General features: G+C 33.6%; 1 protein-coding gene across 9 annotated transcripts in view; it reads left to right on the top strand.

The window, feature by feature from the left end:
• The window catches only part of ADAMTS6 (ADAM metallopeptidase with thrombospondin type 1 motif 6), a 147929-nt gene that overhangs the window by 84495 nt on the left and 49999 nt on the right, over positions 1–13435 (top strand). For all 9 annotated transcript variants that reach the window (XR_010994567.1, XR_010994568.1, XM_068176915.1 and 6 more), the window contains 2 exons: positions 2987–3128; positions 12938–13045. Coding sequence is in view for 7 of the 9 variants with exons in the window: in XM_068176915.1 (XP_068033016.1) it covers positions 2987–3128; positions 12938–13045 (250 nt within the window). In the remaining 2 variants the exon portion in view is untranslated. The remainder of the gene's footprint in view (positions 1–2986; positions 3129–12937; positions 13046–13435) is intronic.

Genomic DNA, 13435 nt, shown 5'->3' with positions numbered 1-13435 from the left:
ATAATGATCTCTGGAGACACTACACTGGAATACTGGGCTGAAATGACATCAAGCTTAGCTATTTCATAATTGAAACAAGTCCCTGTATGTCCCATAAAACTTCACAAAATTAACCTAAAGTCAGGAAAATGAGAAAAACCGTGAGTACTATTAGTACCTTGTAGAGTAATAGAATGTAACGGTCAGTTTGAGATCATCTTATTTCTGTTGCAGACATTAAAGATTTATCCACCTCATGTTCAAAAATGCTCTGCAAGGATATCCTGTAGGTTTTTTGATTTGGTATATATACTTCCTGTATAAGACAAAATCTCAAAGCACAAAAGCAATTATGGGTAGAAATTTTCTAAAATTGTGGATATGAAGGTATTTGGGGCATTCTTTCCTATCCTTTTTTACATCTGATTTTTTATATGCTGGACTGATAATAACAATTAGATCTCTGTTTATAAAGTTCTCCAAAACCATGAATCTTCTTGGACCCTTTTGGTTCAGTCCTCTAGATTTAACATAAATTTTTTTCTCAAGTATCTGGGCTTTCCTTAGATGGAACAAAGAAAGAAAGAACAGGGACATACACACAAGAGTATTGGACCATTCCCAAGTCCTGTAAAAGTTTTCTGGAAAGCTTAAATGGTCCTCAGCCTGTATTCATCCTTTGCAGAGCTTTGGTCAGACCTTTCATTACCAATGGAAAGTCTCTGGTTTTGTTAATGTGTTTATAAAGATCATGCCATTTCTTTTCCAGGATACTTCAGTTCCCACAATACAGTATCAGGGGTCAGTTTTGCTCAACTGCTTGAGATAAATAATAGAACTGAAGCAGAAGGAAAGTCAGAAATAAATTTTCAGCCTAGAGGTTATGATATAATGTAGCTAGTAAGAGAATAACTTGTCAGTAGTACTTTTCTCAATTACTATAACAATAGTTTATTATGGTGCAAATTTGGTAATTAGAGCAGAAAAGTCATATTTTTGTATCCAATACAAGGATTTATGACTTGCTTTTGTGCCATTGTGTGTCTTGTAGAGTAGGTATAGATTTTAATTTAGCAAATTTAAGGGTTTAGGACGGGTTCTGTAATCTAATTTAGGCAGGGGTATATATATGCTTGTGGAGAGAAGCAACTGAAGGTAATGAGGTTTTTTAAATGCTGTGCCCTCGGCTGTCTGTTTACAAGATCACAGTTTACAGTCATCTTGTAAACTGCAATATTGGAATCTATGGAAATGTTCCCATCATGTGGCAGTACTAACTCAAACTGGTGCCAAATGCTAAACTTCTCACTGCTTGTTTAAGGAAAGATTCTATCTGCAGTTTAGTCCAGACATTGCAGAAAAACCAGCTTGCATGTCAGTTCTTTTAATACTGGAATTAACATGCACTCCTCATATATGCAAAATACTGCACTGAAATACTTTAAAAGATTGAAGGATATTTTCCCAACTTCTGCTGCTAGAAAATATATATACTTGCAGCAATTACATGAGATAAAGGGGAAAGTACACCATTTTTTAATGCCAGAACCACACAGTTGATATTTTAAAAGTAGATTTCAGCTGAGTGGATGCATGGGTATGCATACATGCAGGTGAATCACAGTGAAATCCTTGGAATTTGTCATCAAATACTGTATTTTTTCCAGTATTTACCTGGTTCTTACATTAGTTGCTATTTGCCACCATCTGAAGTGGTTGGCAGAGGTTGTTTCTTCATTTTTCCAAAGGATCTTTTCTAGTATTTTGAAGACTTGATCAAAATAGATTTAAAGTGAGAATATAAAATGTGTAGTTAAAGGACGCTTTTTGCTTCTTTTTTATCTGCAGATGAAAAGTATAGAAAATTGGAGATCTCCAAAAAACAGTGTAGAACATTCACTTCTGAAATTACGTTCCTTTGGCAAGGTGCATGGAAAAGATTTGGAAAAAAACAGAACATAAGTGCTGGCAAAATTGGTAGGAATGTCGGAAAAAAATTTTAAGTGTTGCCATAAGAATTCTTTGAAAATCCTCACTTATTCACATGTGAAATGAAAGTAAAAAAGCATCTGTCCTCTTTTATGCACACTGACCCAATAAAACTGAATAATTGTATTTAGCAAAGTACAAAGTTTTCTAAACAGAGCTCAGTCTGGTTTTGGCTTTCTTTGTCATTTGTTCCACTACACTAAAATATTGTGGTTGAATATGGGCATATTTTGGAAAAAAAACATCAACCACTGAACAAAACAGTGAATATAAAAAGAAGAAAATATTGAAGTTTGCAAAGATGATTCTTATGGTTCCAACATGAATTTTTTAGGACTAACTGTTAGTGCAGTAAAAAAGATCTTGGACCCATACAAATTTTTTCACTTACCCTGGTATAGGTAAATTTGAAGTTCCTGCAGAATTTTTACTTCTGTAACCATTTTCTTCACTCAAATGGAAGAAAAGCTTGCATGTTAAGGTCCTGATCCTATAAACATTTTGTCGTGCTGAATCTCGAATGTGTTTTAGTTTTACATAAACCAGTTGAGCTGCTTCTATCTATAAGATTATACTTAGCTGTTTGAAGGATCAGAAGGGTCATTTCAAACTGTAAACTGAATTTCTTGCATTTGCTTGATTTGTTTTTTTTTTCATTCTATGACTAAATGTAGCTGTTCTTCAGTGAAAACAAATAGGAATCCTAAACCAAAAATGAAAATCAGTCTTGTGTGGCTCAGAAATTATCACACTTTAAAAAGGATAATATATAAAATTATTTCACAATCTAAAATAAGCATTTTTAAAAATAATAATGATGAAAAATTATTTTAATTTCCTAATTCCCTCTAAATATTTTCTCTTGTTTATATGGGTGTACCTGCTTACTGTCTGTTTATTGCAATCATATTTGTTTCACACCCAGCACTGTTAAAAGTAATAACTAGATACATAATATCATTACTGTGATTTACAGTCAGTCGAATTCCTAATTGATTTGGTCCTTTATGTTGAACAGTTCGGGCCGTGGTACTTGCCTTGATAATGAGCCTCCCAAGCGTGACTTTCTTTATCCAGCTGTGGCCCCAGGTCAGGTGTATGATGCTGATGAACAGTGTCGCTTCCAGTATGGAGCAACATCCCGCCAATGTAAATATGGGGTAAGAAGTCTTAATCCTTATGCTGAGTGTTCTGCTTAGTCATTTGTATATATTCCTTTACAGCATAAATCTTTAGTTAGTTGGAGTAGTGGGTTACAGATTTCGAATAGCATGTCCGGTGCCATCATTTGTAAGCAAAGGGTTAGTTTTAATCCTTATGCTGCATCTTTTGCTTGAGCCCTTTGTATGTGCTATACACTAAGTGTGGGTAACGATGAGCCGGGTAAACTGTTCTTTAATTGTAGGGGAAAAAAGAGCCCAGAACACTCGAGCCCGATCCTTGTAAAGTGTAATCGAGAATTTTCCCTGATTTCACTTGGTTGAGGTCAGATTTGTGTTGTAATAATCTTGAAACACGATGTCTATTTTTTTGGCTTTAACCTTTCCATATAAAACTACATTTTGAAGTTCCTTTTGTACTTGTATTGATTGATCAGATATGATTTTATTTTCTTGTTTGTTTGTTTGTTTGTTTGTTTGTTTTTCCCCTGACATTGAGTCTATTGCATCTCACATTATTCAGATATCTATTTTGAAAGATGAATTATGGTTCTGGGAATAGATGAACATGAAGCTAGATAGCTGGATACAATACTGAGTAGCAAAGTACTAGCAAAGATTTGGCTGCAAGTACCAGTGTGCAATAATTAAAGTAAATAAATTTACAGTAGAAATAAAAACCTTCAAATGTAGGTCATTGTGTTACAAATATTTACTTAAAATCTTCCAGGCAAAAGTATGCAGTTAAAGGACTCATTCTGCTATGCTTGTTATGGATTAATCAGCTGAGACCACACTAAGTAAACATTGAAAACGTATCTTATGGTTTAAAAGTAAATAGTTTTAATAAGTTTAAGTTTTTAGATAATTCAGATAAAATAATTAAATAAAATGGGAAATGTCATTTTTAATATTTCTGGGATGATAAATACAGTATTATTTTTGGGATGCCTCTTTGGCAGATTGTATTTTGGAAAGGATCTAAGAGCTATGTAGCTGGCTAACTAGCTCTGTGTCTTCTGATTCCTCATCAAGCCTCTTATGGAGTTTATTATTCCTCTTTAGATTCTCACTTTCCATCTCTATTTTTTAATAGCCCTATTTGCTGTCTCTTCATCTAAGTCATACCATTATTATTTTTCTTTTTTTTCTTACAAATTTTCACCACAATCTTTTATTTGCAGTCTAGGGAAATCTGCAGCTATTTAATCCATGATTTATAGCACAGTCTTTGGAGACATATTCCATATTTAATTCTAAATTAAACTGGAAAGTTCATAATGTGCAAAACCTGGCTTCTCCACATATATGTTGGGTTTTTGAAACAGTGTTAAACTGTTTAACCATTGTTGTGATGATCATACTGCACAGTGCATTTTATTTCTTAAACCAGAAGTAATTGTAAGTAATGAAGACATATCTTTGCTTTTTGCCTCCTCCTTTCTTTTTTTTTTAATGGTTTTTTGGGGATTCCCTAAGAGTTATGGAAAATATGTTGACACTTAATTGAGGCAATGTCTTCATGAAGCGAAGCTATGTCTTCATTACCAGACCTCTGAATTGATATAGGGTGAGGTGTTCCATCAGTGTGCCATCAATATGAACATAACTTCCAAGTGTCTCAGAAAATAACCACCCTATTTTTGATCACAGGATTCAAACGGCGTATTAAGTTATTATAGAAGTCTGGTGGTATCCATTCTAAGAAATAATATACATTTAAAAGTATTATCTGCCATGGTCATAATGCTCTGCAATGTGACCATGGTGATTATTATCTTAGAGATTTGAAGTGATAATTTTGAAGCAGGGGGGAAACAGATTTTGGGAGATTGTAGTGCAGATGAAAATAACCTACTCAGAGAAGATTTATTTATATATAAAAGGGTTTCAGGACTGAAGAGTGAAGCTGGATCTAAATCCCAGAACAAGTGAAATCAAATACTCTGCTTAGCTCTCTTATTATCAAAAATAAACAGTCAGTGCTTTGGATATTTCTATTCAATGTAGTATTCAATAAAGATGCCACTAATAGTTCATGGATCTTTTTCAAACAGATACATGTGCAACTATAATGGAAAAACTAGCAAAAACTACCTATTTACAGTGAATGTAGTTCATATACTAGGTCCTTTCAAGCATTTCTTTTAGCCCTTTTTATTTGAAGCATCTAATAAAAAAAGGTGTAGAGCAGGTTTTCCAAAAGGGAGCTTTGTGACTCAAAAGGAAATAAATTCCAGGTCTCCAAGAAAATTGCTTGCATTTTTCTCTTGTTCATGTTCTTTATGAACACTGATTTTTAGTGGCAAGCCATGACAAGACAAACAGTTGAACTCTCAAATCAAAATATGTGCAGGCAGAAAATCTTCTGTGGACTGTGATGAACCCGTTGATATAATTGGTGTTTTTAAAAATAACTTGGGAAATCTTCAAGTTCTTTCTGCTTAGGAATTCTGCCATAATCTTCTAACCTGTAGAAAAAGTATCTCTTTCAACCTTATAGCTTTAATGTTAAACTGTGCTTCTTGCCTTTTCTCCCTTATTTCCTCATCTGCTCCCTCTGGATGTTAAATTAAACTGTTGCTTTAGATCATAGATCCTGTCCTAATTCTGCGAAGAATTTTTCACTGTTAAAGTTGGAGCTGTTCTTACTTAGGAATGTGAAGTTGAATAACATGGAGAGGTGTTTGACTAATTAAAGCATCAGAACTCAATCACTAAAGGGACTTCAATTTGCTTTTTTGTTTGTTTACTGACAAGGAGACAATCTGGTATAAAAAGGAGCTCTTCAGTAGTTTTGGTGCTATTTTGAGGGCTACTCCTAATCAACTGTTAGTTACATTTGGACAAAACTCTTGTAGCAAAAGTGTTGCAGCTATTGGACAGATTTGTCTGTGTTGTTTAGCATATTGAGACAGGAAGTCAAGGTGATGCCTTAGCTGTTTGAACTGAAAAAATAAAACTGTAGTTTAGCAAGTAGATATTGATCTTTCTAGTGTTACATGTGCATTGTTCTTTATACTATACAACACTAATCTATATCCTATACTGTAACCCTTTTGATACAGGGAAAATTTTACGGAATTTAGGTGAAGAAATGGGTATTTTGAAAGAAAAACTGAAAGGCAATGTCTCAAGCTATTTAAAATATTTCATTTTTAGGGTACATGTTTGCACTCAGAAAAATGTTACATTTATTACTTAGAGTGAGCCAAATTCTAGTGGTTGAAATTGCACCAAAGCTATGCATTCAATATTGATGCATAGCTTTTTTGTGAAGGCAATACATGCTTTCAGGTATCTTATTGAATTCACTGCAGTGGAAGATTTTGAGGCTGTTAGAAACAGTGCTAGCTCCTCTTCAGTTATGTAATTGCTGGATAACCTACATATTCTAGGATGATGCAGTGTGGATTTTCTTCTGCTGATTGTCAAATGTGTCTCAATTTTCTGCTCTGTTTGTGATTTTGTTCCACTAATAGTTCAGAATCTCCTTTAGTCTTTTGGTTTAGGTGATTGTAAGGTAAACTTTTTCAGTGACTTCTGATCTCTTTAACCTTTGAGCATCTGCCTAGTAACAGTTGGCTGTTGGCTGTCTCTGGGTTTAACTCAGGAAAGAATTGCAGTCTTGACTTTCAAATTCTCTGCTTTGTGAGTTTAAATAGTACCTGAAAAATGCCTGATTTTGTGGTTCAAAATAATGCTCTACTTTAGAGTTGGTCCCTACATTTTTAGGAGAGAGGCTAAAACCTCAGACATTCTAAAAGCGGTTAATACTTTATGCATATGGTTGGTATTGCTGTGTTGCATTTTACGATCTGTGAAGCTTCTGGCTGCTAGCAGCAGGGTTTCAGAGATAGTAGCTTACAATTATTCTGTATATTTTTCTGACATTTTATGCTTTTCCACCAGCATTGGTCAGCTGACTTTAAAATCCAGGAGACTAAGTATGTTACTATATATCTATAGTTCTAAAATATTACCACTAGTGTAAGAAGCCTGAATTGCAATTGACCCTAGTAATCAGGTGATATAAATTTTAAGGTTCATGAATTAAACTGTCACTGTTCTCTTGAAATATGGATGTGGTTTACTCTAGTTAAATGAAGAGCAGTAGTATTGACCTTGATGTAGGGGTTTTATAGGAAGATAGAAGCAGAAGCAGATTCTAGAAACTGATGATCTTTCACAAGGAAAGGCAGAGAAGCCACTGTTGTATCTTTGCACCAAAGCTACTGTTTTCCTTTTGTTCCCTTACTTTTGTTGCCTTACTTTTGTTCTCTTACCAATCCCTATGCCTAGGATCATGCATTTAGTTGAATTTGGGCATAATAATAACTTACTGTAAAGTGCCTTTTTTGACCCCGGCTTCATATATCATACTATAGCTAAGTTGCCCTTATGCTTGCTGTTTGTTAGCTGAGCATATGCAGTTTCATCAGATGGATCTACATTGCATTGCTCACAAAGTGATGTTAAAAGTATGTGTAAGCAAAGAGAGGAATTGAAGATACTGGTATCATACTCTGTCATTTTTATCAACCTTTCTCTTTTTTTTTGCTTCCTAGTAAGTTTAAAGAACTCTCACCACTATTGTGCAGGCCTTCAGCATTAAAAATGAGTAAACTTTCAAGCTTTTCTTGTGTAAAGACTTACAGGATTGTGTTGTAATTAAATGAATTTTGTTCCCTCTTTTTTCTAAATTTATGATGTGTATAGCCAAGGGAATCCCAGAAGTTTTCCTCTTTCTGGAACCTAAAGCAGTTCTGCATCCTCTTTCAAACAAGTTCCTGCAGTCCCCTTTTTTTTTCTTCATTAGGACTATCTTGTCTCCAAACCCCCCTCTTTTTCCTTCCTTTCTGTCTTTGTTTTTCTCTTTCTCTCTCTTAGAGACACGGATATCAACACCAATGTGCTGCATCTTATGAATGCTATTAGGAAAGTGCAAGGAAAAGCTGGTGCATTAGATGATCATAGAAGGAATAATGGATGAGATTCCAGATACCGGAATGTTGTTTGAATAAAGATTGATAGGTTGCATGGGTTTGAAAGGGAAGATGGTACTTGGAGGTGATTGACTTTGTAGGATTCCTTTAGTTTCCTAAAGGTTCACATAAGCACCCAATGTTTATGAAAGAATATTGGTAACATAATACGAAGATGGGACTTAAGTTTTGTATTCTATTTCACATTCTTTTGGTGTGTGATTCATAACATGCTGCACCACTAAATGATCTTTTGGTAGAGAAGAACTAAAATGTAACTTTTGGGTGCTTATCTGAACAAAAACTTTGAACCTTCTGAAGTGCCCTTACTAATTAGGGTCTTCTAGTTTTAGTTGAGTTGTCATCTTCATTTCAGCAATGAGCCTGAAAATACTCTGTTGATGATTTTCAGGTCTGAATTGAAATTCAAGCAAATTATTTTTATGCTCTATTTTAGCAAATGCTCATCAAGAGGTGCAGCATATTATAAATTAAACATGCTGAAGTAACAGACAAACCTATTTGGGATTTTTAAATTTTATGGACAAAGATGAACCTCCCAAATTATCATAATTTAAAGTGCCTTGTGAATGTATTTCCCATCCTTTTTTTTAAATTTTAATTTTATGGCCTGAACTGCTAACATTTATTAGAAGCTTTAATGAATTTTGAAAACAAGAACAGCACAGCAATTTGATCTTTGCTCATATTACTGAGTTTTCATTGTGCTGTATTGTAACAGTTTATGATGATTATGATATAGGATGCTTAGATGTTACATAATTTGAAATGCCTATATGTAACTCTGCATGATGCAACAGAAAAAGGCTCCATCATTTATAATACTTAGGCAAAATGAAGGTAATTTGATTTGCTGTGTTTTTTTCTCTAGATGGGTTCAGCTTTGTTTAATTTACTGCAAATACAAGCATCCGAATTCCAAACTGAAGTCATGGAACCCTAAGATACACCGTTACAGGTTGTCATCTATCTTGTCTTGATCTTGTGAAAGGCCTCAGCTTCAGTTTATGTTTCCTGGATTTTTAAAATTTTTCCCTTGTTTATTTTACAAATTAGTAGTTACTAAATCCAGAGATTTGGAGACTGACTTTGAAATAGTTTATTAATTTTCAGATTATACTTCTTTCTCTTAGTTTCATTGAATTATTCAAACAAATATGATGTTGGCAAAATATATGTTAGCTTCATCCTTTTCCGAGGAAGTAAAGACTACCCTAAAAGGGTCACCTGTTGGTGGGCGGGTGTGGGTGGGCGTGTGTGCTTGTGTGTGTGTGTGTGTGTGTGTGTGAAAAAAAAGCAGTATATTTTCTATTAGCTATTTTGGGCCTGACATTTTCAGGGCAGTTTCTCATATGTTTTTAAGGCTGACTTATTAAAAACTATTGGTTAGAGGTGTTACAGATACTGGTAGTAGTAAGGAAATAGCTTCAGGCAATAACTAAAGTAGTAGCAGGTACAGGGTTCATGGGGTTGAACTTGAGAAGAGAAAGCTTTATGAACCTTTGTCAGAACTTCTTTGTTTAACTTTCCAAGGTCAGTTGAAAATAAAGAAGACATAGCCATAGGAACACCTGATCTAATTCCATTTTCATTTAATGAAATAACAACATAGATGGATTTTTTATTCTTTTTAGGTGTCTCATTTGTCTTCAAATTACTATTAATGTTATTTTTCATTTCATATACAGGGTGATGGAGAGTATACTTCAGAGTTTATGTTTTCTTTTAAATGCAGTACAGCGGGGAAAAATAAACAATATCTTAAATTTGGCTATATTTAAAAGCTATTACAAAAACCCTTTTATTTTTTGTGTTTAATATAAATTACATCTACAAATTGATACATTGTGTTATTTTTGTGGATCTTTGGTGCTTTGAATAGTTTCTCTTTGAGGAAATAGTCTGGTGATTTTAGGATATTGTATATCTGTCTCAAACAGAACTCCTTTCTGATTTAAGTAGAGGTTTCTGCCCACACATTAATAGTATGATAAAGCCCTTACTAATTTTACACCACTATCATTTTGTCTTTAGGGATTTACTAAGGTAAATTCCTGCTGAAATTATGGTCTGAAAAAGGATTATCAGAATATGTCAGTAATAATATCTAGTCTTGATGTAGTGCTTCTCAAAACAATTTAGGAATAAATGTTTTTCTCATTTTGTGAAGTAGGGAGGTGAGTTGATGTGCTTGTAATCTTCCGACAAACAGACGAATGACTAAAATAGTTTTGGCGTGCTGTATTCATTAATTTACACTGTTGAATTAAAATGTCAGGCTGGTATTAGATCAGTGAATTAGAAAAGTCTAATGCACCAGAGAAGACTGAATATACAGAAAGATTCCTATTGAAAGGAAGTTGTCACATGCTTTCATTTGTAGAGACAAATGGTAAAGACATTAATTATGACTTCCACTTACATGATATATAGAAGGTATACTTGTGTAGGCATATCAGAATTGGGATTCTGCACATAAACTCTGGAGCAAAAACCAGGATTCTGGATTCAAATAATTGTGAAACATAGACCTTTTAAAACTCCAGACTGCTATCCAGACCTGATTTTTTGCTTTTGTCCATATTGGAATGTTTGAAATCTTTGTTTCATAATGCAATTGAATGTTTTGCTTTTCAGAACATTGGAGCAAACTCTATGAAGTCAGAACTGCTGTTAACTTGGACATTTGAACTTGGTCAGATCTAAAATAAATAGAAGGTCACAAGTAGAATTATCACAGTCTGCCTCTTTTTTATTTGACAATATAAACCACACGTGAAGAATGAGCGAGTAAATTACACCAATTTTTTCAACAAAATGAGGAAGTAAATTAAAGGTTAAAGTAAATAAGGCAGGATTATTACAGGAAGACCTCATACTGTGAAAATAATTCATTTTATGTTTTCATTTTGAAATCCGTACTGTATTGAAGTTTGGATTCATGGTTGATTTAGATGTGAAATTGATTTAGCGTTGAATTTTAGCACCTTAGTTGGTTGCTGTGAATTTGTACTCGAGCTAAATTTTTGAAGAAACTACGTGATGTATCTTCTGTTACTTCTCAGTTTTATTTTAATTAGTATATTTATTTACGTGTATCTTAATTTGAAGATTTTTCAGCTGAGTGAGAAAAATATTTTGTTCAGAGTTTTAAGTAATAAAACTTAAAAATCTGTTTTAAGAAATGCACTGCTTACATTTCTTCATTGAAAGAAAACCAATTTGAAAAGTTCTGCATTGGCTACAGGTAGACTTTTACAAGTGGCAGTATATCTCCCAAAACAGGCTTAATAATTTTAAGTTTTCATAGAGCCAGACACTAAATAGGATGAATTAACTTAGGCCTAATTTCCAAAAATTTGATGGAAAGTCCAGGAATCACTAGTTTTCATTCTCTATAATTTCAAACCATTCCTATTGTCTATTTTTTTAATGGACTATAGAAAAGATAGCTTGCTTCTGCCAATCAGGAAGCTAAATACACTCTGCTAACATCCCTGCAAGAATGGCATGAGCTGATTTTAAACTTTGTAAATAATTCTGCATTTTTCAAGAAAAAATTCTACTGTTGAACTGTTGCAGCAGCTGCTAGCGAGTAATGTATAAATATGAACCTGGAGGGGAGTGGAAGATATCTTTCATTCATTCATACTGTCTTTTCCTTTTTCTTCTTCTTTCAAGTTTCGCCATAGAACCTATACAAGGATTTTTTGTAGAATATTATTTCAAGCAGCTGTTAAATAAAATGAAACAGTAAGGTTTACCATAAGATCATTTTAAAGATCTTGTTATATTCAAAATTAAAAAAAAATTAAAATATTGAATTAGTATAAGGAAGTTGTGAACTCTTGCACAGATCCCAAAGTAATACAGCAAAGTTTACTGTGTAAGTAATTTACTGTAAAAGCAAACATCTCCTCATTCTTTTGTATGTACACAGCTGAATCCAAGGGCAACTGAAGCAACTGTGAAGATTTCCAGTGTTCACCCAATTTTGGATTATGCTCACATTATGAATTTCAACCCTTTGCTAGTTTTTAACAATTTATCTCCAATATCAGCAGAACTGGCTTAATTTAAATTAATAAATGGGCAAAACCAAACAAGAAAATATGGTAGGAATAAAAAGATGATTTGAAAATCTCAGTTTAACACTGACAATGTAAGGAAATAGGATAGGATAAATCATTTGTGAAAGAGCAGCTGCAAATCTAGAAAGCCTAAAGGAAATTTTTTAGTACATAGGTTAATTAGTTCTAACTACAAAGACATTGCTTTAACAAGTGTTGCAGGAATATGGCTAGTCTGAGATCAAAAATTTTCTTTTTACATAAAGGAAAGAAAAATAACTGTTGCTCTTTCATATCTCAAGATTATTGATATCCTATTTGGCAGGTAATTTTGAGGCAGGTAGCAGCCTTAATGGAGACATTACAGCTTATCCGAAGACTACTTCTATAACAACACTAAAATATACTAAGCCCAGTCTTAGCACGAGTCAAGAAAAAAAGCAATTATACAATATTACTTGTATGGCAGGTGTGAAAAACATATTATTGTCTAGTTTTGATGCTTCCAGAATGGGTTTTTTGGGCAGAATATTGTTAGGAAAATATAGTGGCTTAAAAATTACTACCATCACAGCCACCTTTAGATTTCTCTCTGCAGACCACTTAAGACCAATTAAGACCACTGTCTTAATTGTCTCCGTTCAAAACAAATCTGTGTATACATGTGTGTATGAGGACTGGAAGAAATTTTAGGCTTTTATTCTGATCAACTTGCTTCTGCCTTCTTTCCTAGGAAGTGTGTAGAGAGCTCTGGTGCCTCAGCAAAAGTAACCGCTGTGTTACTAACAGCATTCCAGCAGCAGAAGGTACTCTTTGCCAAACGGGGAGCATTGAAAAGGGGGTGAGTACCAAAAATTTTATTGTTTGAAGAAGCAATTTATTGTTCAAAGACTACAAGAAGAAAGAACTAGGAAATCAAAGTATTTCACAGCAATTATAACAGTTTAAACAAAAACATAGTTTATCATAATAAGTGTGCATCATAATGGAAAGTGTCCTACAGAATTTTTTCAACATTATTTCATATATGTAATTTAATAACATATTTATCCTCTCTATGAAACTCTAGAGCCTGGATCAAAAAACAACCCCAAAACATGTTCTATTTCTTCTGCCTATTTTTTTAGTAATTTTTTTGTAAAAAATCTTTTCGTTTGATCTTTATTTTATTTTATACCACTCTTCCATTAAGGATTGTTACAGCTTTGGGCCTGCCATGAACTTTGAAAAT

The sequence above is a fragment of the Anomalospiza imberbis genome, chromosome Z (assembly GCF_031753505.1).
Source record: "Anomalospiza imberbis isolate Cuckoo-Finch-1a 21T00152 chromosome Z, ASM3175350v1, whole genome shotgun sequence".
NCBI classification, from domain to species: domain Eukaryota; kingdom Metazoa; phylum Chordata; class Aves; order Passeriformes; family Viduidae; genus Anomalospiza; species Anomalospiza imberbis.
This window is presented reverse-complemented; position numbering and strand designations above follow the sequence as displayed.